This window comes from Anolis sagrei, chromosome 4, assembly GCF_037176765.1.
Source record: "Anolis sagrei isolate rAnoSag1 chromosome 4, rAnoSag1.mat, whole genome shotgun sequence".
NCBI classification, from domain to species: domain Eukaryota; kingdom Metazoa; phylum Chordata; class Lepidosauria; order Squamata; family Dactyloidae; genus Anolis; species Anolis sagrei.
Genome location: NC_090024.1, coordinates 227,062,105 through 227,087,892, shown reverse-complemented (window position 1 = coordinate 227,087,892; position 25,788 = coordinate 227,062,105). Strand labels below are relative to the sequence as shown.

The 25,788-nt window shown below is 36.9% G+C and overlaps 1 protein-coding gene across 1 annotated transcript; it reads right to left on the bottom strand.

The window, feature by feature from the left end:
* Nucleotides 1-253: 253 nt before the first annotated feature.
* On the bottom strand, nucleotides 254-25,323 carry SPO11 (SPO11 initiator of meiotic double strand breaks). Its single transcript, XM_067468209.1, has 13 exons — nucleotides 25,205-25,323; nucleotides 18,769-18,882; nucleotides 13,456-13,544; nucleotides 12,011-12,077; nucleotides 9,165-9,273; nucleotides 7,583-7,669; nucleotides 5,403-5,436; nucleotides 5,048-5,157; nucleotides 3,840-3,939; nucleotides 3,345-3,382; nucleotides 2,443-2,519; nucleotides 1,019-1,130; nucleotides 254-373 (listed from the first exon to the last, which is right to left on the bottom strand). Exons 1-13 carry the CDS (start codon nucleotides 25,321-25,323, stop codon nucleotides 254-256), a joined length of 1,176 nt encoding a protein of 391 aa, XP_067324310.1.
* Nucleotides 25,324-25,788: the final 465 nt, after the last annotated feature.

Genomic DNA, 25,788 nt, shown 5'->3' with positions numbered 1-25,788 from the left:
GGGGGAAATAAAATGGACTATCTTTCTCTCTCTAGGGCCCCCTGATGACCTCCACCCAGATAATGGAACAGTACCCCGATTTTTAAAACCAGGCTAAACTTGTTTCCTCTCTTTGGTATTTTAGACAGTGTACATGGAATTTCTTTTTAAGTGATCATAAAATAATTCTGATATGGATAAGGGAATAATCATTCTCCCCAATTGGAAATATTGGAAGAAACAAATTCAAAAATACATTTTTATATTTGAATATTCATATCCAACCACCAAACTGCAATTTGTTTGGCAAATAGACTCTGGAAAGATAATCAGATGAAAAAGAATTCAGTGCTTGAATTTCAGCCTTCATTTGGCATGTTGCCATAATATCTAACTGCAAAAAAAAAAAAAATAGAATTCACATTTCAGTTTAAATTGTTGTTATGTACAATTTCCAGTGACTGAAAATAACCTGTGTTACATGATAGAGACAAAGTTCTGTTCTGATTAAATGTAACTGCCTCATAATACAAATACTAATTAAACCTTACAGTGCTGTTACAAGAATCTTTGCATTACAATTGTGTTCTATATAAAGTACACAAATTAGCTTTAAATATGCTTAATTCAATGTTGACTGAAGGTCTTATCCCTTTTAACTTAAGTAAGCATTTACAATTTGCATACCAATTCTTTCAGCTGCTACTATGGTTGAATTCAGAACCTGGGTTAAGCCTCAGAGTTAAGCAAGTATTAAAAGGTGTTTTTAAAATAAAACAACAACAACCTGTTCACAGTATCTTGTTCTAGTTAGTTCACAGCTGCTACCACATTGAAAATAGAAGTGCCAAGACTCCTGGAAATTCAGATAATACAAATGTTCTGGAAGATCCCAGAACACTATGGCCATGGTGTGATTGTGATACTGTTTTATTTCCCTGTTTTAACCTGTTGTACACTGCCTCAAGCCACAAGGAGAAATGGGTAATGTATTTATTTTTATTATAATAGATAGTAAATAATAATGGTTCATACATACTTCATTCTTCCAGGTTGACTGATAAGCAATAAATGGTCTCATCTGCAAGCTGGCCAGTTTACTTTGATCTTGTTTAGACAATGGAATCAATGCAGTCTTGGGTATGTTCAGTCTGAAAATTAGTTAGATATGTTACTTTGGCTATGTTTATTGTTTGAAATCATATATGAAACACAAAAGAATGCTGACAAGCCAATGATAATCCAAAATATCTAGAAAGAACCAACATTCAATGTTCAGCTATTCATTTCAGTATACATTATAGGGACATGAATTTATTACTTTTGAGTGACTCATCATTGTCTCTTTTTGTGATTGTTTTTCCCATCTATCTTTGCACTAATATCTTTAAACACATGTATGGGCATGGCCTGCTATAACTCCATCTATAGAAAAATGTAACCTGCCACTTTGGAGTGTTAAAGACAGGCAGTAGTTGAACAGTAGCAGCAGCAATTGAGAATAAGACTCAGTATAATATGTACGACAATAGACTGTCTCAAACAATGATTTTAAACTGGCGTGATTTTAACCAAATGTTTTTAATGTAATATATTTTAATGATCTGTTTTAAATATGTCTATGACTGTGGTTAGTACTCAAATGGGTGCTTGTTGTGAAGCCGCCCTGAGTCGTCCACCCCCCCCCCCGGGGGGTGTGTGTGTGTGAGAAGGACAGAGTACAAATGTACAAACTAAATAAATAAATAATCATAGTACCTGCAAAGGCAGTGGAAAATGAACGCGCAAAAATACTGTGGGACTTTTGACAAAATTTTGGAACACAATACACCAGACATCACACCAGATTGTGGAAAAGAAAATTGTTGGATTATTGATGTTGCCCTACCAAGTGACAATCACATTGAGGAAAAGCAACAGGAAAAACTCAGCCATTATCAGGACCACAAAATCGAACTGCAAAGGCTCTGGCATAAACCAGTACAGGTGGTCCCAGTGGTAATTGGCATACTGGGTGCCATGCCAAAAGATCTCAGCCGGCATTTGGAAACAATAAACATTGACAAAATAACGATCTGTCAACTGCAAAAGGCCACTTTACTTGGATCTGCACGCATCATTCAAAAATACATCACATAGTCCAAGATGCTTGGGACATGTTTGACTTGTGATTTTGTGATACAAAATCCAGCATATATATCTTGTTTGCTGTGACATACTGTGTTTTTGTGTCAGTAAAATAATAATTGTAGTAGTAGTGGTGGTAGTAGTAGTAAGACTTCTCAAAATAATACCAATTAAAGTTTACTGATCAACTGTTATTGTTGGGGTGGAAAGGGAAGCAGGGGAAGCATCTCCAATAAGATGGTGAAAAAGAAAAAGGAACAAATGAATAAACTGGACTTTGAATACATGTGTGAGTTTGTCCTGGAATAATACATTTCACTTTTTCAAACTACTGACCTTTCAAAATCAGATGGAAGAATTCCGAGCCATCTTACAGCTGGAACTGTAAGGTTTGGGGCTTCAAAGGACATAGACTGAAACATGAAATAGCAACTATTGTACACTGTAATATTTCTCTTTGCCTTTGTTATACTTTAACATATGACAAAGTAAAGTTTTCAATCAATAACAGTCAATGTAATTTGGAATATTTATTTCATACAATGATAGCATGATACCAGAATAGACGATTGATTATATCTGCTATGATATCTAGCTGATTTTCCTGGATATCCTAGATTTTCTGGATTTTCTATAACTACATTAATCTACTTATGCATTTTGTCTCCGCACTTCTAAAATAAATGTGAACAAAGCATACAATAAAGCAATTGCTTTATGTGCTGAAAGGTTTTAATGTATGCATAGGATAGAGCTGTACATTTTTGGCAGGAAGCATGGCCTTCTGGTTGATGTTCACTATGATGTGGAAAATTGTGGTGGCTGCAAAAGAACAGGAACACGTGGGAGATTCGTTCGCTTATATATTTACCTGAGCAACGTCTCTATCTACTTGTATTTCAGTCAGTCAGGGCCTGAAATTCATCTACTGATCAAGAGGAGGAAATCATCTGGGGGGGGGGGGGGGGACTATATCAGAAAAGTGACTGGTAGGGTAAGCAGAAAGGAGGATAGAAACTTTGGAAATCTTCTCAATATCAATAATTTTACCTTGCTATTTAGGACAGAACTCACTTGCTAGAATCTGAGTTGACACCACCACTTTTTTTTAATATAAATATATCTCCTAAGGATATTGAGCCCCAAATGATTTCTATTCCATAATCAAAATGGGGTATAACTTGTCGGTATCACTTAGGCAAGTATCAGTGATTAAAATGGGGGAGAAAAAAACTTACCATAGAACCATACTTGTAGATACACATTATTTCAATACCTAGTATACAGATAATATAAAATATAAGTGGTATAGAATTAAGAAAGGTAATGGTAATTTTTTTCCTGACGAATGTATTAATTTGCCTTAATTTCAAGGCTTGGATGTTTCACACATTAAATCTGTCAAGCCCCTACCAACATCAATGTCAGGCTGAAATTAGTAGCAAATATTATGTTCCTTAATTTGCCCTCCCCTTAGAACAGCACTAGATAATATAAATGCATTCATCACCCTGATGATTTCACACTACCTTTCATTTTAGTATCGTCAAGAGAAAGTGAGAGAATGAAGTTATTCTGGCTTCTCCCATTACCCACCATTACATTATATCATGTGGCTCCCAACATATTAATAGGATAAATGGTCCTACTTCTGATGTAAATTGTCTCTATTCCAACTTTGCCAGCTGAAATAATATGGCACAGTTGTGTTCTCTAGATTCTTCCATACTTACCATGTGGATCAGCATCCATGAGGGCAAAAATAGGAACATGGCAAGTATCCCATAACTTTTTGAGTAAAAGTCGTGTATTCACATCTGGTACACCTTTCCCCTAAGGAAATAATGCCTTATCATATGATAAGCCTCAATTTTATGTTCAGAAATAACATTCTAGCATTACACATTTATGTATATATTAACGGGTAGCATACATACATACAAATAAAACACAAAAGGTATAATATAACTCACCTTTACACGATCAATATCCCCTTTCCCAGAACCCCAGATGCCATGATAGTTTAAAAAGTCTGAAAGAGTTAAAAACCACTTGACATACAAACTGGTTAACAAGAATACAACTGTTTGAAAAGGTTGCAGAAAAAAAAGTTGTTTGCCTGGCACCAGAGATCTTTTTTATTTATAGCCAAGGAAATGCCATACATATCTAACTGAAGAGGCTACTACAAAGACAACCCACTCTTGAATTAGTGTTGGCACTCAGACTAGTCTTTCATGACAATTTCAGTTCACATATATAGGAAAGGGGCCTTCAGATATTGAGCATCCAAACTATGTATTAAAACTGGCACTGAACTGAATCTTGGAAGGTTTGAATGCCACTGTAAATCTATGTATGATATTGTTGTAATAACCAGTTCCAATCACTATTTTTAAACTATAGTTAATTTGTCATTTTCAATGGAAGTCTCGCTTTTAATATCTTACTGTAATGTAGATGGGATGTCATTAGTGTAGGGCTGTGCAATTGACATGCTAAACATTTGACTAGGACTCTTCTATTTTTCTACTGTCCAGTGTCCAACGTTGACTCTCTCAAAAATGGCGCATATATATATATATATATATATATATGAGCCACTTTTGAGAGACAAATGTCTGATTAAAATTTCCAAAAAAGAAAAGCTTCCTAAAATTTCACATAAAAGTAGATATTCAATAAACTAGCTTTTATTTTGGATCCAGAGTCAGTCATTTCTGCCAACTCCACTCAAAGTTGCTTCCAACTTTGTTATCATCTCCACACTCCTGCATTCATGCATTAATGGCTGAGGCCAGTAAATTTATCTCTGTTTAAATTATCTCAAAGAATGACCAAAACAGTTGCAGCCCAAAAGCTAGCCCTAAACCTCAACTTTAAAAAATTATCGCTGTCCAAGTGGACTTGGATCTGATCAGCCTAAACACAAATTTCACACCGTAACAATTATGCATGGGTCCATATTATTGCAAAAGTTGTCATCTAGCAATCTCTGAAAAGTTGCATCTTTTTCTACAATTAGAATAAATTTTGCATCTGTGATCAAATCTGTAACATTAAGGCTAAGAAAAATATCGATGGAATTCTACTTTAGTACACAATACAGTGCTGAATCCTTTTGTAAATGTAAAACTGCTTCATTCTTTTATTACTATGTAACTTTGTATCAGATATTTTATTTTTAAAGCGAAGTCTGGAAATTTTGCTCATTAGTCTATTTTTAGTATTAAACAGAACTGAAAACAGTCCCCTAGTTTTCAAGTTTTCAAGTATATATTTTATATAAAGGATACTTCTCATTCCTTCAACATTAGATGGTACAGCTGCCTAAAACAACAACAACAAGGAAGAAACAAGATAAAGGAACTATATTAATTAAAAATTATTAGATATTGCAGAACAGGAAAAAATATCTCAGAGTCCTCAATTTCTTAAATAACTTTCTGCCACAACATTTGCTATGTTTGAGATTCTAATGTATATGTTTAATAATTCAGTCTCAATCATACTTCACTGAAAGTTAATTCAATTGAAGCCAACTGGTCGAAGACACAGTTCCAAAATATAGTAACTTCCTCTAGTGCCAAAATATTCATATGGTCAACAGAGAGGGGTAAAATTAAACAACATGATGACAGGTACTTACAGACATTTTAAACTGCTTTATTTTCCCTTTGTTTTACTGCTTTTCGGCTGATATTTAAAGTCATGGGATGTTTTGTTAACATTTTATATCTCATACTGGAATTTGCCTCAATATGCCAAACATATGGAAAAGAAACACGAAAGAGGGAACAATTGGCACAGAAATTTATATACCAAGGATTGAAGTGCGGCTATTATATCATTGCAGGTGTTCTGGACATATCAGCCAATTATATTGTAATATGAGGAATACCAGAGGAATATTAAAAATGAAGGAATCTTATGTTTAGTCCTACAAAACTAGAAAAAATAAAAGTGGCGCTCCCAATAACATTTTTTTTTGCTTAGACCATACTCAACAGTCAAAGCTTCTGATCAGCTCTTGGATCTCTCAATCTATTCGAGGTTTGAACACTCTTATGCACCCAAAGGTATTCTAAGTTTATAATAGCTTACACCTGTTGTTTTTTACAGGGGTGAAAACAGCTCACACATGTGTTGCATTGCTCATATGGTGATCTGTCATCATTAGAATGAACAGGCCATTCTGTGCATATGAAATAACTGTGTGTTCATTCACTACGTATGGCTGGGAGTTTATTATAAAGTTAACTATACCATAGAACAACATTCTGTGAACAAACAGCTATGCATCTTTGGCTCTCACATCCCTTGTTCATCTTTGCCCTTCTTTGCGATAGCAAAAAATGAGAAACTTTTATTCCACACTAGCCATCCCCCTGCCACATGTTGCTGTAGCCCAGTCTGTGTATATGTGTTTTGTATGTGTATATATGTGTATATGTATGTGTATATATTTGTGTATATGTGTATATACGCATGTTTGCATATATATGTGGTTTTGTAATGCATGCGTTGTAATGTATTTTTGTAAAAAATTTTGCTTTTAAAGTCTCTTCTGCTGTGTTTTTCAATGTTTTTATGAGTGATGGTCACTTGTTGGCCTGATAGGTGTATTGTGTCCAAATTTGGTGTAAATTTGTCCAGTGGTTTTTGGGTTTAACATTACATTTTTATTTATATAGATTAATTAATAGCAAAACATAGGTTGCTATTTTATCTGAATCCAATAAACTAAAAATTGCATTCTCTTAGTTTTTGATATTGTTGGCTGGGAAACTATATTGTGTACAAATAACTGCCAAGATCCAACATTGTTATTTCTTATGCAACAACAGAAGAGGCTTTCTTTTCTCACCTCTCCGCCTGGATAATGGAACACTACCTTTTCATCCTACCTGCTAATACAGATGGGTACCAGATTTATTTCAGTTCTCAGAAATTCTTGAGCCATATAAACTCTTTAAAAAAAACCCACGTTTTTTCTCCTTTTTTCCATTTCAGTTCTCAACCAGAATATCAAGAGTTTCCATTTATTTTTGTCTGGATTGAACCTGAATATTCATGGGTTTTCCTGCTCCTTCACCCAAACTTTTTTCAAGAAATATCTTGGATTTCCCTACTTCCTTTCTTGTCTTATGTTCTTTTTGTTTTTAATGTGTTTTAATACATGCTACATATTTACTAAAAACAGCACTTCACCTAGATTCAGAAGTGGATTAGAAGACACTAATTTCACTTTGAAACAATGGAATAAAACTTGCTCCTGAGGAAATATTGTAGAGCTTTATATTGGTTGAATAATTACACTGTTTCTATAACTTTATATACATTATATAATGTGTGCCTCTTATGTTCTTCCCCTTCTCATTTCTTGTGTTGCTGCAATACCATAAATACATATCCTTCCAGAATTATAAATATAGAAAATGTATTAATCTAAAGCAATAGCAAAAGTCAAGCATACCGTTGTACTGCAGGTACAATTTACTTTTGTACCGTCTTCCTCAATATAACTTAGATTCCCAGCAATAAGTCCTTTGCTGGTTGACAGCTGTCAAGATTAAAAAATTCAAAAATTATGTAGTTAAAGGATAGTACATATTATTAATTGTACATCCTAGATAAAAAAAAAGGCAGGCTTTCCTAAGTGAACGGAAGTACTAACATTTTCATTTTTTGGTATTTGTTATTTTAAAATCTGCAATTTTAGACAAGCTCAAGGAATTATTTCAGTAAATTCCCAGAAATTAGAAAATAACTTGATTTGAGAACAGCGCTGAATCCACACCTGCAAAATATTTCATCTTTATTTCAATCCCTGGTTAAACACATGGCAGTCCTATGGTTTTAAAGTGAGGGCACTTCTTTTAGACGCCTGGAAGTTTCAATCCAATTTTTTGTTTCTAATTTACCCTGCAGCTTCTAGGAAAAAAACAGGTTTTTTACATGTATATCCTGTGCCCTGGATTGGGATGGAATCAGGAAGTGGGATACCTGGAGAACTGGACAGGTTGAAGGGTGGTTACCATTGCACCCTCATCCAGCAAGTGTGATGTCACCTTTATATATATATATATATACACACACACTGTATGTATGTATACTGAAAACCACTTTTCAAATACCCAAAGGTCTGAGATGACATTCTTAGGATGGCATTCACCCTCTTGGCAGTAGGATTGCAGCAACAAGGGATTGAAATGGCTTCTTCCCTTTCTAACACAAAAGTATTCCCCACGAAGTATAGTTTTTAAAGGCCTACACCTCTGTCAAATATGCTATACATAGAAAGGAGAGTGCTATGGCTCAGCATTAAAGTACCACCAACAGAAAGAAGAGGAAGGAAAAAAAGCTATCCTCTCCTGTTGCTTGTATTGCTGCTGTAGCCTTGCCAACAAGATTAGTTTGAAGCTGATTGTCTGTCTGATCTAGAGAATAATGTCAGTGTTGTAATAATCAACTCAGGGAAAGAGCAGATATGCATATTGGAATTCATATTTCTGAGATGAAACATTCAAATTTTGCTTACATTTCTGATGCCCAAGAAGTATTACATGAGCCAAAATGAATACATGGTTCTCACAATACAAGCATTAAATAAAACATTTTAAGGCATTATGATTCTTTGAAAGATTAATGAAGGTCTTTGAATACAAGCAACAAGAAGATTTGCAACCAAGATAACCTCATTAGTGGCCGGAAAGCATAGAACATGTTCCTGCTTTAGTGGAGTTGACCAGGAGATGGACAAAAACAGAGAGAAAGATGCAGCAGGGCAAGTAATTCATTAGAAGAAATAGAGGCTTTCTCTAGAAAGCAATAGTTAAATTCTGTTCCTTGTGAGTATCTCAAGCGCTCACTTATCAAAGAGGCTTTGAGCTGAGGAACTTAATGATATGAAGCATTTGTGCACTGTACCGCCAAAAATGAACCAATATTCCGTATTTACCTTATTATTTCCTATCATAACCATATATTAATAAGAACTTCCTCATTTCCAAATGTATACATTTTACATACTACATAAGAATGATTTAATACTTAACAATATGTAGATTCCTCCTAGGTATCTTGAGCATACAGGAAATATCAGTGATAATGTCATCTACAACTTTTTGATTACCAAAAAGTACTGTATCAGTGTAGAATATATCTCTGTCAAGATAAAAGTAATTTTAAAAGAAATGTTAAATCTGATAAAATTATTTAGAGATTTTTTCTCTAAAATATTTTTTTATTCTTTAAAAAACTTTGACAGTGACAAACACATTAACTCCTATTAATCAATCTCCCAAATAATTGTAATAGCATATGAGGTATCAAGCTATTAATAGCAGGTTAATTTACCAGTTAGGATGGCAGAAGACTGCACAAGATCAGGGGAGCTATGTTTTGCAAATTGAGCTTTTTGTGGGTTTAGAGATGCTAAAACAGTGGTTCCCAACCTTTTTTTGACCAGGGATCACTTGACCAGGGACCACTCTCCAACATTAGTACCAAAATGGTTACAAATCAATTTTTGGTCAACTTTAGATTTAGTTTGGGGGTTTTGGGGTGCAGATTCAGAAAACTGCATTGGATAGACCCATCAGCTCTAGAACACATGCCACCCAGTAATCACCTTCTGTTCACCCACAGAAAACCATATTTAATAATCTAGAGCTGATGCGGTCTATCCAATGCAATTTTCTGAATCAGCACCCCAAATAACTCCAGAAACAGGCCTAAAAACGAATACACCAAGGTGCCCCTGCTTCCACGCACCACATGGAACGGCTCTGCTCAGGGAGGGAGGGAGGAGAAGCAGCAGTTAGGGAGCTTGTTGTCATACCTTTTGTGGATAGTCAGCCTCTCCCCCCCCCCCCCCACTTTTTGCCTCAACACTATAAGAGGATTTTGTGAGACTAATCGCTCTCATTGCAATAGTGTAGTAACAGTGAGGCTGCAGGCCATATTTTAGTTCTTGTGGTGGTCCACAGACCACTGGTTGGGAACCACTGATCTAAAATCTTTGGAGGTCAAGAATATGCAAGTTTTATTGCATTTGTTCTCTGGTATGTTGTTCTGTTCTTTCAACTTTTCCTCTTGGAATACTTTCAGTATGAATAGACCTCAAAAGAATCACTCCTGCTTATCAAGGTGTTGAAAACCAGACTGCATCAGTGGTTCTCAACCTGTGGGTCCCCAGGTGTTGTGGCCTTCAAATCCCAGAAATCCCAGCCAGTTTACCAGCTGTTAGGATTTCTGGGAGTTGGAGGCCAAAACATCTGGGGACCCAACAGGTTGAGAACCATTGGTATAAGTTGTGAGGGACAGTTTTAGTTCAGTTGAGGATGTGATTTGTATGTTTCCCTACCTGGTTGGTTCCAGTATCTTTAGAGTGTAACGTATTTCTGTAACTTTCTAAGCTATGCCTGGAGAGGACCACATCAAGGTACGATAGCACGAAATTTGATGTAATCCTTCATACACAGAATAAGCTTTTATTAATGTTCTGTTACACCTCAAAGTGCTTTCCTCTATTTGGGAGGCAAGGAAAAAGTGGTTTACTTTGAGTTATTCTTATCTCTGCTTTCCACTGGGAAAGGTGGAGAAGGTGTTGGGAAGCATGTGGGTACCAGCAGGGAGTTCCTCTCTTTTCCCCCAAGGGCATAGGGCAGAGGAAAAGTGATTAACAAGTGATTAATTGGAGGACCACCTTCAACATTCAGATCTTGAAACACATTAAAATTGATGCAAAGTTGCTACAATTTTATCCTCCTTTATTTTTTCCTCTAGTCATATAAAACTGAACGATTAAATTTTTTGCAAGTGTAACTGACAATATCCTTTCAGGACAATCCTTGGGCGTTTTCTCATGTTGTGGCATACTAAGGTCTTGTGGTTCCTATAAGGTTTGTCAACAGTTATTTATAGGAAAAATAATCTTTTGCAATTATTTTTGTCCCTTAATGTTTACTTATTTTATGTCAAAATTCTTCAGGCAATCTTCAGGTAAAATGTAACAGTTATTTATATATATTTCTAAATAAAGTACTCTTAGGACTTCATCTCACAGGATAAGTCAAGTGTTTGAGATTGTTGATTTTTCTCTTAAACTTCACAATGCCCCATTTGGAAATTAAACTGATGATTTTCCTACCCTCAACACACCTTCTCCTTTTCTCCGCTTATTTTAGGATTTATCCATTTGATTTGCCATCACACGGTTGAGATTTGTTTCCTTCCATTGACCCTCCAGGATTTTGATTACTTATCTTTTAAAAAATCACCCCAGATTGTAGGAAGCGGTTTAAAATTAGCCCTGATCTTTCTCCAAGCCTCTCTATTGGCGATCATAGGAAGCAGTTTTAAGTTAATACTGACTGTTCCCCAAGCTTCTCTATTGACAATCATAGGAAGTGATTTTAAATTAAGCTTGATTTTTCCCCAAGCTTCTCTATTGGTGATTGTAAGAAGTGGTTTTAAATTAAGCCTGATCTTTTTTTACAAGCATCTACATTGGCATTCGTAGGAAGTGGTTTAAAATTGAGGAAATGAACATTTTGGCTCCTCCCACACACAGAGTAATTATTTTATTTACAAACGGGCAACAGGGATTAACATCACACGAGGAAACAGGCTGTTTTGCCCATCTCTATACAAGGAATTTAAAAATAAGACAATTATCAATTGGCTTAAGAATCGTTGCGGAAACCAACACTTTAGACAGGCAAAATACCTCAGCCCTACAGTTGAAGCTTGTGTCATGTGAGGGCACCGTGAGATGACACTTCTTATATGTGTAGAAATGCTGATTTTACTGCATGGGATGAAGTCCTTAATGAATATAAGGTCATACCATCATAGCTTGAGCCAAATAGGTGCAATTAGATGCAAATATGATTATTACCTTTTAGTTGCATAAATATTTGTCTGCACCATCTTGTAGACAATGGAAAATATTTTAAGAAATAGAGCTGAAATGCAAAACAAAATGATCACCCTCTTTTTGATATTCATAGACCACTGAGACTTTTATATTAAATTAGAAATTGTATTATAAATACATATAGGTTGAATATTTCTTATCCAAAAAACTTGGGACCAAAAGTTTGAGGGATTTTAGATGCTTTTTTGGCCTTTGGAATACCTGCACTTGCATATATGTACACTATGGGATATATTGTCAATGAGACTCGCATCTAAACATGAAATTTATTTCATCACACAGCCTGTAGATAATTTTATACATTTCAAAAATAATTTTACACATGAAACAAAGTTTATATATACTGAACCATCTGAAAGAAAAAAAAATGCAATTATCTCAATCAGCCATGTGGACAACTGTGATTCTGAAATATTTTGGATTTTGGAATTTTAGTTGTTATGCTCAGCCTGTAATGAATATTGCATTTTTTTAATAAAAAAAAACCATCAAATCTTACAATTGAGAAATGCCAAATTCAAAACTTTTGTCTATTTGGTTAATGGCTGACTTGTAAAGGATTAGATGAAAATAATCAGAAGACATTCAAAAAGTATGCTGAGGAGAACCTGTATAATGGGATATATTAAATCTTTTCTAGCATGATAAAAACAGCAATACATGGAAAACTTATTCTTGATTCAGTCAGAACTGCTATGGATCAAATCCATTCCAAACTTCAAATTAATATTTTGAAATACTCCTATTGAGATGCATTTTTAGAAGCAGAAATTGCTACAAAATTATTTTATACATCAGCATGCAATTTGGCCCTTGGGGCATTATTTCTATTTGTATTTTTATTGCAGAGATATCTCATGACTCAAGGCCTGTCAGTTTGACCTCAAATCTAACTTTGATCAGGTGCTGAACCTGGATGTCCAGATGATGTCTTGGGACTTCAAGTCTGAAATGCTGGACAAAACTGATTAACCCTGTTATGAGAAATTGGGGAATATTCTGGAGTTTCAGCAAAACTACAGATCAGTTGTGCACTTCCCAGTGCAGGGAAAAGTGGACAGACTGGAGCTGTGTTGTTTTTATCATGACAGCAGCCATTCAGAAATCTCCTGGGTGAAGGAGGCAACCCCCTCCTCCTTGGTCACATAGATGCTTTTGCTGGTATCAGCAAAAGCATCTGGCAACAAACATGAGCTCTCTAGCCGGCTGCTGCAGTGATACACGCAACACTCCTACCTTTCCGGCCTCTTTGTAAAACACTATCTTGGTGTTTCCTTATGGTATGCTGAAGACATGTTTCTGGTTTCTTTTCTTGTTTTTTATTGCTTATTTTTGGTTTCTGAATGACCAGATCATCAGCAGAGTCCTACTGAACAATATTACAAGAAGTTAAGCTGATCGCTTACCAAAGTTTGTTGCTGATTTGGGACAGTTGCATCTTATTTTCCTTGTGGTACAATTGGTGGCCAACTGCAAACCTACAGAATCTTTAAACCTATAATTTTATAAATGAGTTCAGAAATCCTGTCAGAACCATTATTATGTTCTACCTCTTACTACCTTTAAACAGCTGTTCAGTATCATCTGTGTGACACTCACTGTGTCATTAAAAACATGTTGAAGTTGTTTTTATTGAAGTTGGGGAATTTACTGTTAACAGACAAGGTGAGAAGATACCAGTACTGACAATTAGGTAGCAAGAATGAGGTGAAGATCAAACTGATTCATAGTGGCTGTACTGAAAATTTTTATCTAGAAGGAGGCTAGATACATTACATTAGCAAGTATTCTGATTGAGAATTAACATCACTTTTATATAACTTTTTAGTATATCCCATAATGTGTAAGACTCCTTAGGAAACAGTTGTGTTTAATATAAACATACATTTATATAATTAGGAAAAGTTTACTAATTTGCTCCCGTTCTTCTATTTTTTATTCCGATTCTATTTCCCAAAAGCTGCAGAATTACGTAATCACCACAACAATATGTGTAGAACTGAGAACACATATTAATAATTTTATAAAACTGTAGGTTATTGTAACCAGATATCATTATCATGGAAATGGAATATCTAGAGAAACTGTAATTCAAAAGCCAGCATGATTTAATTTCCACTCAGTATGAAAAATATTGGCAGGCAAAGCATGACTTGACTGAAGTTTTGTTTCTTTTGTTTGTTGAATGCACTGCTTTTTAAGGCCTTAAGGTGGCAGGAGACACTATGGTAACATCTCAAAAAATACTATAGTAGTAGTCCAATACAAGTTGAAAGATGTCAAGACATTGGGTTGGATTTAGACTTAGACCCCTTCCACACAGCTGAATAAAATTCCACATTATCTGCTTTGAACTGGAATATATGGCAGTGTGGACTCAGATAACCCAGTTCAAAGCCAATATACTAGGATTTTCTGCCTTGATATGCTGGGTTATATGGCTGTGTGGAAGGGCCCTTGGTAATGTGCAGAAAAAACCCAATGAACTAGTTTACATTTTGGCCACATCCATTTGCCTATGAAATTCTAAATTACAAATAATTATATATTAATAATAGATATCTGTTATTTTATTTTAGGGTTGTTGCTCACACATCATGTTTCAACTTATAAAATGGGGCAATTAAACAACTGTTGTGTGTCTTCAAGTCATTTTCATGCACCAAAGAATTTCAGAAGAAAAGCATCCTTTGTGTGTAGATCAGTGTTTCTCAACTTTCCCAATGCTGGGACCCCTAAGTACTAGGGCTGGGCGGTTTCGTTTCGTAATTTCGTAATTCATTAAAAATTCGTTATTTTTTTTATAACGAAGCAATAACGAACCATTCAGGAGCAACTAAAAAACAAAACGAATTTTTAAATTCGTTTCGTAATTGTTTCAGATTCGTTTTGTATTCATTTCGTTATCGTTTTGAAATCGTTTCGTTATTATTTCCGCATGTCTGGGGCAAGTTTTATAGTTGTTGTTTGTTTAATCAGTGAAAAAAAATTATAAATATCACACCAACAGTCAACAACAGAGGGAGAGGGAAGCTTCAGAAGTTCCCCCTGTCCCATTTGGAGGTTTTTTAGCGTATTGTGCGGTCGCGTCCGCCATTAACGAATCGATTCATAATTGTTTCGCAATTGTTTCGTAATTGTTTCGTATTGTTTTGCAATTTACGAAATTTTGTAAATATTGAACTTTTTAAAAGAAAAATTTCGGAATTCTTTTAAAAATCGAAACGCAAAAAACCCCAAAAAACGAATCGATTTTAGAAACAATTTTTTCCGTTGTTACCCAGGCCTACTAAGTACAGTTCCTCATGTTGTGGTGACTCCCAACCATAACATTATTTACGTTGCTACTTCATAACTGTAATTTTGTTACTGTTATGAATCGTAATGTAAATATCCTATAGGCCCAAATTTGAATACTGGTAGGGTTGTGGGGGGCATTGATTTTGTCATTTGGGAGTTGTAGTTTGCTGGGATTTATAGTTCACTTACAATCAAAGAGCATTCTGAACTCCAACAACAATGGAATTGAACCAAACATGGCACACAGAACTCCCATGACCAACACAAAATACTGGAAGGGTTTGGTGGGCATTGACTTTGAGTTTGGGAGTTTTAATTATTTTTAACCTCGTTTAGATTTTTAACTTAATGTTATTTAATTGTTGAATTGTTTAAGGCATTGACTTTTGCCCCTGCTGTAAGCTGCCTTGAGTTCCCTTCGGGGTTGAGAAGGGCAGGATATCGATATAGTAAATAAATAAATAAACAAAAGTTCACCATCATCCAGAGAGCCCTGTGGACTCAAACAATGATGGATCCAGACCAAACTTGGCACAAATCCTCAATATGCCCAAATGTGAACACTGGTGGAGTTTGGGGAAAATAGAATTGGACATTTGGGAATGGTAGCTGCTGGGATTTATAGTTCACCTACATTCAAAGAACATTCTGAACCTCACCAACAATAGAATTGGGTAAAACTTTCCACACAGAACCCCCATGACCAACAGAAAATACTGTGTTCTCTGATGGTCTTTGGCGATCCCTCCAGGTTGAGAAACACTGGTGTAGATCATAAAAAATTATGGCTCATTCTTAAATAAATTGGTCTACTACAACATTTAATTTTCCAGCTGCATGACCTTAGCTTAGAAATTAGGACTACCATAAGGATAGAATACAGAATGGTTTCCAACTGGCAGGGAGAGTTACCCAAGGCTGTATTTGATCACCCCATCTATTTAACTTGCACACTGGACATATCATACGAAAAGAATAATTACACTTGGAAGAAGGAGGCATGAAAATTGGAGGAAAGAATATCAACAATTTAAGATATGCAGATGACAACATCTTACTAGCAGAAAATAGCAAATGCTTGTAATTATTACTGAAGAAAGTCAAGGGAGAATGTACAAAAGCAGATTTACAGTCGAACATTGAGAAAACAAAAAGATTCACATACTACTGTAGGTACATAACTTTAAAGCAGATGATGAAGGCACTGAAATAGTTCAGGATTTTCTATATCTTGATTCAGTCAAGATTGCAATCAAGTATTGTATTCAGAAGAAGACTATGACCTGGAAAAGCAGCTAGGAAAGAAATAGACAAGATCCCCGAGCAAATCTAAATTCTTCTTAGAAAGTGCAGATGCCTAAACAGAGACTGTTGCACTTCAGATATATTATTTGAAGACCTGACTTACTAACAAAGACAGTAACACTGGTATAGTAGATGGCAGTAGGAAAAGAAGAAAACCATATTGTAGCTGGATAGACTCAATGGAAAGCACAGGTCTGAGCCACCAGAACCTAATAGGTTGATGATAAACCTGTTGATGATAAAGTGACTTGGGGTCCTTCCAGACAGGCCCTATATCCTAGGATCTGATCTCACTTTTTCTGCTTTAAACTGGATGATGAGTCCACACTGCCAGATAATCTGAGATAAACAGAAAACCTGAGATCTAGATCCTGGCATATAGGGCCTGTCTGGAAGGGCCCTTGAACATCTCTCATGTGTAGCGGTTGCCATAAGTTAAAGGGGATTTCATGGCAGTTATCACAATTTATTTATTTACAATATTTCTGCCCCGCCTTTCTTGAACCCAAAGGTGACTCAAAGTGGCTTTACAACATAGGGAGCTATTAGATGCCATTGAAACAATGTAAAATTACAATAAACATTTAAAACAGAATTATAAATTACATACATTAAAACCTTTAAATACATATAAAACCACTACCTTTACTATTAGCCTCGTCATCCAGAAACATCATCTGAGCCGTTCCAGTATTTTATTTCATAAAGTTCCGTGTTCATCTATTGCACTAAGTTCCCAAAGGCTTGTTCAAAAAGCCATGTTTTCACTTTTCTTCAGAAGGTCAGGAGAGAAGGGGCTGATCTAATATCCCTAGGGATACGGTTCCACAGCCAAGGGGTCACCACTGAGAAGGCTCTGTCGTCCCTGCCAGTTGCACCTGCGAAGAAGGCGGGACTGAGAGCAGGGCCTCCTCAGATGATCTTAAACCCCTGGATGGTTCATAGGGAGAGATATGTTCGGACAGTTAAGCTGGGCTTAGTTAATTACATTTAACTAGTTTTTTCCATGATTGTGTGTAAGTCCTATCTATCATATTTCTCTTTTTTGTTGCCAACCTGCTCCATTGCTTTCCATTAAAAATTGGGAATTAATATACAGCATAGTAGTGTACTCATATTAATTTGGGATGCTGGAGGAGAATTCTGTGACTATATGGATTACCAAAAAGACAAATAATTGGGCCCGAAAGTGGCTGAACTCTTTGTAGAAGCCATGATGTCTGGGACTGTCATACGTTGGACATCACTCATTAGAAATTACAATTTTGCTTGGCAAATAGGAGGAAGTAGTAAGAGAGGAAGACTCCAAGGACCTTATCACATTGGGTTTTTGCCTGTCCTAGGACATTGCCAAGATAGAGCCAGGATAGAGCCCGCCAGAGACCATGTGATGCAGCATGCTAAGTGGCAGTCCTGAGAACATGTGTGACTATCTGTGTTCTCATAGACTAAGTCGGGGATGGTGCAAGACCAAGCCATGCGCAGAGGGTAAACGGCATGGGATGGCAATGTGGAACACTGCCCAACTGTTTCCCGCACTGCCCCACGGATTTACCCCGCTGTCTCCCAGCTTATGGACCTCCATGTGATGAGGTCCCAAGAGTCCTGATCATCAGCAGTTATGCTGAGGTCTCGCAAATCAGTTTCCTTTATTGAGTCAATCCATCGATAATGTGGTCTTCCCCCCCTTTTTACTGCCTTCTACTTAACCAAGATTTATTTTATCTTCTAATGTATATATTGTGATATGAACAGAAATTTCTGTCCATGAGGATATAGGAGAAACACGAATATAATGAAGCACAATATAAAAGACAAATACATTTAGGACTACACACCTCCCTGTGTATCTTATCTGATACTGAAAGCTAAGCAGGTTCAGCCCTTGCAGTACATGATGAAAGACAACCGGAGAGTACCAGAGATCTCCAGGCAGAACTAGGAAAAATTCTTCCTAAAACCATGAAGAGCTGCCACCAGTCAGAGTTGACTGTAGCAGACAGATCAGTGTCTATACTAGCTTCTATATAATTGGCACTTCGTTCATAATTTCCTTAATTTGGTCTTAACAATTTGTTTACAACAGAGTAACAAGCATGGTAAAAGTTACCTACTGAATATTTTCCCAATTGGATCTGTTTTTCAGGATTAGAACGGGTGCTTCATTTCTGGACAGACATATGATAACATCTTCAATAACATTTTCTATTGTTCTTAGAACCTCGGGGCTGAAACAAAACAAGCTGATTTACAGTATCACACAGCATGCATTCCAGTTACACAGTGCCAGAAAAGAAAAAAAATCAATTTCATTTCATAATTGCTTTGTTTCCTGGGTTTTTACACTACAAAACTTAAAACCTGCACTTTCTTTTGCTTTCAGTACACCTAGACATTGTAATCTACCATTACATGTGCAGAAACTTCCTTTAGATATGAGGCTTTTTCCTCAGCCAGCCAAATATTTTGGATCGGCTTGTTTAAAACAACTATGATTAATGTTTTAAATCAAATGATGTAATATTAGCTTTGGCCAGGGTTTGACTTAACTTGTTTTTAAATGCTGTAAACTTCAAAAAAAATTCAAGGGTATAATATAAGTACTTCCTCTTTACCATAGCACATTAACCTTTTGATCTGACACTTTGAATGAGTGCCTGTGGTTTTTAATTATATAAAGGTTTTGGCTGGATAGGAACATTGTGTGTGTGGCAAGGGAGGGAAGAGAGATAAAATGCATTATGATCTGAACTAAGAATGGCGGAAGTGCTGCTCCCGGTGTTTTCTTTTTTTAAAATAGTGGTTTGATCTGAGTCTCCTGTAAACAAAATGACAGTTCTGCTTAATTTTTTAATCCCCTCCTCTCAAATAGGATAACTGTGCTCTTAGTGGATTCTGTTTTATATATAGCAGCAAAATCATAGAGGCTTTATGAATTTATTTAAAAATCAGATATTACTTGTAAATATATATCAGATAAACTGAAATGTGAAATGTTAGAATGTTAATTTTTTATGTTTTTTGATATACAATTAGATTAACTGAATAAAATTAGGCTAATTTTTACCATAGACCTCTATAGCTACCTTAGACAATGTTTTCCTGATCTGTTGATTTACATCTTGCTGTGAACAGACTATATAAAATAAAATCACACCTAGTGATCTATATAGAAAATCTGCATTATGCCAAAATGTGACACAGCTATGGTGCAAAAGAAGATGCTCTGACTTGCTCATAGAAGAAATTTATGCTAAGATGCAAAACAGCCAGTTTAAATGTGTATTTCCAGCAAAACAAAAGTGATGTCCAAGGGGTGTTATGTGATAACAAAGGCAATAACTACTACAGAGAGGAGGTTTTGAGGAAGAGTTCATAACTAAACGTTTTTCCAAACAATCCTATAATTTTGATTTTAATATTTATTTAGATTTTGGCATGAGTAACCTGTAATTAAAGTTGCTCAAGGTGTTAAGTCTTTATATCATTGTCCCAAAGATACTGGGTGCTTTCCAGTATATGATGTCTCTAAAACTTTAAGCATGCAGGATACCTCCAGATGTGATTCCACAGCCAGTATTTATTGCTGTCAATATTTTGAAGGACTGTACTTAAAATGTCTGGTGTATCCTACAAGATATTGGTAGGCAACACAGGACCTTGGAATATTTTTCTGATAGTCACTTAATATTGGTGATGTGTTTAAAATCCAACAGAAAATTTACTCAAGATATTTCCAAGTGCTTACCTTTTTTATCTTGAAAACTACTGCCATATTGCAAACCACTTTAGCAATTTATCTCAGTTTCAAGCATGTGAATTGAGATGGTGGGTTGCAAGTATGTTTGGCTTCAGTTCAAAGAACAGAAGTCCAAAGTCCCCTTTGGCATTAAGAACTAGTTGTGTGGTTCTTTGGATTATAACTAAATTTTTAACTTTGGATGATCATATTCAGCTGTGGCCCTTCCTTGAAGACGAGCATATTTGTGGTATATTTTAGAATGATCTGTAGATTCCCATGATGTGTTTCATTCTTATTAAAAGTATATAAAGCTTTTTTTTAAAAAAAAGATGATTGTGCATTAATGCCTTAAAATGAGGAAATTTTGGGGTTTTTTTTAATTAGAGGGCTAACATTTATCAGAATCACAAGTACTTTATAAATAACCAACCCTTATATTTCAAATATGTTTTACTTAAAATTTGCTGGTGTTTAAGGTTGAAATGATTCAGAATAAATTTATTTTGATGGGCAGAATCAAAGAGTTGTCAGCATAGCTGATTTGCCATGTTTTCTGCTACTTTTACTTCTAATTCCTTCAATTTCTGATTCTTTGCAGTGCTCTTTTAAGACCCATGTGTATTGAATTTTGCCATTGTTCTGCCTAAGTCAGATAATTTAGACAGATATGTTTTTGTTTCATCTTCAGAAATGTGTGGCTGGTAAACAGTGCCAAATGGCAGATCCAGGTTTCACATCTCGGATTAATGTCTTGGGGTTTGGAGCCAACAGAAGTTGAGAGTGCTTTAAAGGAGAAAAGGAAGGATTTGAATGGCATGCTCACTGGAACAAATCACATATGTTCTCTCTTTCATTTTCACTCCCACTTCTTAAAGATGAAGTAACTCTTAAGAAGAAAAAGATGCATTAATGGCCAAACATGCCAACTTAAAAAGCTCTCAGCATTAATTACAGAGAAATCTAAGCTGGGAACAGCAAGGCACTACAGATGTATCACATGAGGATAAGGCCTGTCAGCTCTTTTCCAACAAGTCACAGCATGAGCATTCTTTCTTTCTTTTGGCAACTCAAATAGAAATGCACTTAAATCATTGTTTCACAACAGGAACTAAACTCAGTTCCAGAATTAAACTGAGGGGCAGGGGGAGAGACCATTTAAGTATGTTAGCAAACTATGTTATATAAACATATACAAAATATTCTAAATTTAAATTTAAAAACAATACGTTGCTAAAGATATTTGTATTAAATGACAAATAATTTACACTACATATCCACTATTTGTGTCATGGATCAATAAAAGTGTCAGTATTCATTTTTGTTACATTTTAAACTTTTATACTGTCTAGCCAATTTTGCAGTTGACTTTTTGCAAGAGACGGAAAGAGATTAAAAAGTGTTTCTCAGTCCTGTTGGCTTGCCCATTTCACACCCCAGATTCTTCTCTCTCTCTCTCTCTCTCTCTCTCTCTCTCTCTCTCTGTGTGTGTGTGTGTGTGTGTGTATAACACTGAAAAGCCAATAATGGAGAAATACTCGAGCCACAAAACTGTATGTTGCCCTGTTTTGCTCAGGGACACTTCAGATACGTCAGATACGTACATTTCATATATGAAAAACAGGACACATGTGGCTATGAAACTTCAATGAGTGGTCAACGTGCAAAAAGTATTAATGAGAAAGAATACACAAGCTGAGAGTGGCTGTAGCACGGACATTGGCAAACTTTGGCCTTCCAGGTGTTTTGGACTTCAACTCTCACAATTCCTAACAGCAAATAGCTGTTTGGAATTGTGGGAGTTGAAGTCCAAAACACCTGGAGAGTTGAAGTTTGCCCATACCTGCTGTAGCAGTTTGGTTTTGCCTGTGCAAACTGAGAAGGGGTGAGAGCCAGTGTAGCATAGTGGTTTGAACATTATACTTTGACTCTGGCAGAACAGAGTTTGAATCCTCACTCGGTCATGGAAACCTTGTCCAAGTCACTTTCTCTCAGCCTCAGAAAAAGGCAAACCCTCTCTGAAATCTTGTCAAGAAAATCATGTGATAGATTCACTAGAAATGACAGGAAGGCACCAAACAATTATATTGGGAAGGGCATGATTCTACCTCCTCCTCTCCCTAATGCGAGTTAATTGAGTGCAAACTACTTTATCATTTTGATATCAGTTTGCAGCAATTGAAGAAAACTGAGGACAAAGGGGAAAAGTTGGAGGAGAAGGGGGAGAAACGAGGATATTTTAAAAGCAGCAGAAAGAGCGATGCTTACTGGGGTCCCTTCCACACAGCCCAATATCCCAGAATATTAAGGCAGAAAATCCCACAATATCTGCATTGAACTGGGTTATCTGAGTACACACTCAAATAATGTGGGATTTTCTGCCTTGATATTCTGGGATATAGGGCTGTGTTATTCAACACTCTCCCTGTTAAATCAGGAGAGCTGAGGATATATATACCTTCCTTATTCCTGTCCTCTTTATCTCTACCGAAGCACCAAATGATGGATGAAGAAACCAGATGAACCAGGCAGGATAGGAGAAGTTGAGGTTGTGGTTCTGTCTAAGCCTCCCTCTGTAAGCAAACTATAAATTCCCCCCTCCTGAGATATTGTGTTGCATCCAGTGCTATACAACTGGAATTTTGCCATTCTTCTCCACAGCACAGAAGGCCACCTCACTCCAAAAAGTCTTTGCTGAAGATTAGAAGCATGTTAACAAGACGTGGCAAGCCGACAGCAGGAGTGGATATCAACACTCATGACCCTTCCAGGCAGGTCCTATATCCCAGGATGTGGTCCCAGGTTTTTTGTTTATCCCAGATAATCTAGTAGTACGGACTCATATAATCCAGTTTAAAGCAGAAAAACTGGGATCATATCCTGGGATATAAGGCCTGCCTGGAAGGGTCCTCATCTACACTGTTATATAAAATCCAGCTTTGATTATCTTCTTTGAACTGGATTTTATGGCAGTGTAGATTCATATAATCCAGTTCAAATCAGATAATCTGGATTTTATATGACAATGTAAATCGGGCCTCGGAGGACCTATCTACACTGCCATATAATGCAGTTTCATAATGCAATGTATTATGTGGCAGTTTAATTGCATTGAATTGTATTATATGGCAGTCAGGCCCGTAGCCAGGATTTTGATTTGGGGGGGGGGGGGGGGGCTGAGTCTGAGTGAAAGAGGGTCTACCCTAGCAAACCTTTTGTATCGTTACCCCAATACCCCCATGCATATGGGATATATTGAATATGGTGATCAGACCATGAATAAACTTAACAGTTTAAATAATGCACCAGTAAGGCCTTCTCGTGGACCACCATGAGAAAAAATTTTTTGGGGGGGGGCTGAAGCCCCTCAAGCCCCCCTCCCCCCCGGCTACATGCCTAATGGCAATATAGATGGAGCCAGAGTAGGAATTGTTTAAAAGCAGGTAAAGGCAGGTTTGATGAGTAGAAAGTAACTAGCACAAGCTGTCTAAGGGTACATCAGCACTGTAGAATTAATTTAGTTTGATACGTTAACTGCTATGGTTCAATGCTATGGAATAATGGAAGCTATAGATTTTGGAGGAAAACTCTGAGAGTGCCTTGGACCGTGAGAAGATCCAACCAGTCCATACTTCAGGAAGTAAAGCCTGATGCTTATTGGAGGGAAGGATATTAGAGGCAAAGATGAAGTACTTTGGCCACATAAAATGAGAAGACAGGAAAGCTTAGAGAAGACAATGATGCTGGGGAAAATGGACGGAAAAAGGAAGAGGGGCCAAGCAAGGGCAAGATGGATGGATGATATCCTTGAAGTGACTGGCTTGACCTTGAAGGAGCTGGGGGTGGTGACAGCCGACAGGGAGCTCTGGCGTGGGCTGGTCCATGAGGTCACGAATAAACAACAAATAGTTTTACTAGGTCTTCAGCCTTCCTTGCTATATAGTGCTGGCATGTCATTGAAATAAAACTCCCAGGATGGCATAACATTGAGCCAAGGCAGTTAAAATGGTGTCAAATTGCATTGCAGAGGAACCATTTGCCTATTTTAAGCACTTCACCATCACAGGACTTCAGTGTTGCCTATGAGGTCTGTTATGAGTCTGAAGAAAGTAAGCAAATGTGGACAACAGAGGCACTAATTATTTTACTCAACTGCTTGACACTCTCAAAATGTGCAAGTTTATAAAGTAGCCATCTTGTTATAATTGAGTCTTTAGGTTACACTGTAACTAGGTTCATGTGGTGTCACTTGAACTAAGGGAAAATGGCCGGCATCCATTGTTACTATCAGTAAGTGCATGCTTGAAGGAAAGTTCTCCCATACTTGCTTTTTCCACCGACTGGAACACTGCCATATAAACCAGTTCAATGCAGTTCATCTGCATTCTGAAACTGGATTATATAGTAGTGAGGATCCAGCCCTAATCTCTTTTCTATGGCTGAGCAGGAAATTGAACCCTGGTCTCAGAGTCATAGTCCGAAACTACAACGTGCTGGCTTTTTCAGACCAAAGAAAAGGAAATCCTAACACAGGCATGGGCAAAGTTTGGCCCCTCTGGGTGTTTTGGACTTCAAGTCCCACAATTCCTGGCCTCGGCCTCTTTCCTTTTCCCCCTCAGCCGCTTAAGCGGCTGAGGGGGAAAAGGAAAGAGCCCGAGGCCAGGAATTGTGGGACTTGAAGTCCAAAACACCCAGAGGGCCAAACTTTGCCCATGCCTGATGTAGACCAATGTGAATATAGAAGGATGGAGAGTCCTGACTCTCTTCTGTGTTGTTTTTATGTAAAGCGACTCCATTTGAAGCTCTTTTACCTAGATATTTCATAGTTATCACTGGCAACAACAGAATGCCTCATTGCTTCCTTGAGAGAAAGTCGGTGTTGCTCCAATAAAGTGAACAAGCTCCAGTCTGTCCTTTGGGAGAAAGCCATCATTGAGCTGCCCCTTTAATATGAGGCGTTAAACTGTTTGCAAACTCTATCAAGGGAGGCTATTTCCCCCTCGCCTATTCCCACAGTTTCTTTGTAGCAAGTGAAAAGTTCAAACTATGCCACAAAACGAGGGCTTTTCCCTGCCCTCAGCAGAATAGTTGAGGGAGGAAAAAAGCCACATGAGGTAATCTGTGCACCTGCTTGGCAATGACAGTTTTCTGTCAATCTTGAGGCGGATTCAGCCAGGCAACCAATCAAGAGAGGAAGTGGGCGGGCTTAGTCTCACCTGCTGTGGGACAGACACAAAGGCCGCTTCCACACAGCTGAATAAAATCCCACATTCATAGAATCATAGAATCAAAGAGTTGGAAGCAGGAATATTGCATTCAAATCACCCCTGACAGATGGCCATCCAGCCTCTGTTTAAAAGCGTCCAAAGAAGGAGCCTCCACCACACTTCGGGGC

What these genes read in the sequence shown, in the direction of transcription:
- SPO11 (XM_067468209.1), bottom strand. Translation starts at nt 25,323, where the DNA reads ATGGCTTTCTCCCAAAGGACAGACTGGAGCTTGTTCACTTTATTGGAG. An exon ending in CTAGGAGGAATCTACATATT is followed by an intron (nt 7,670 to 9,164) that starts GTTAAGTATTAA and finishes TAATCTTGACAG; the next exon opens with CTGTCAACCAGCAAAGGACT. An exon ending in CATGGATGCTGATCCACATG is followed by an intron (nt 3,383 to 3,839) that starts GTAAGTATGGAA and finishes TCTGTATACTAG; the next exon opens with GTATTGAAATAATGTGTATC.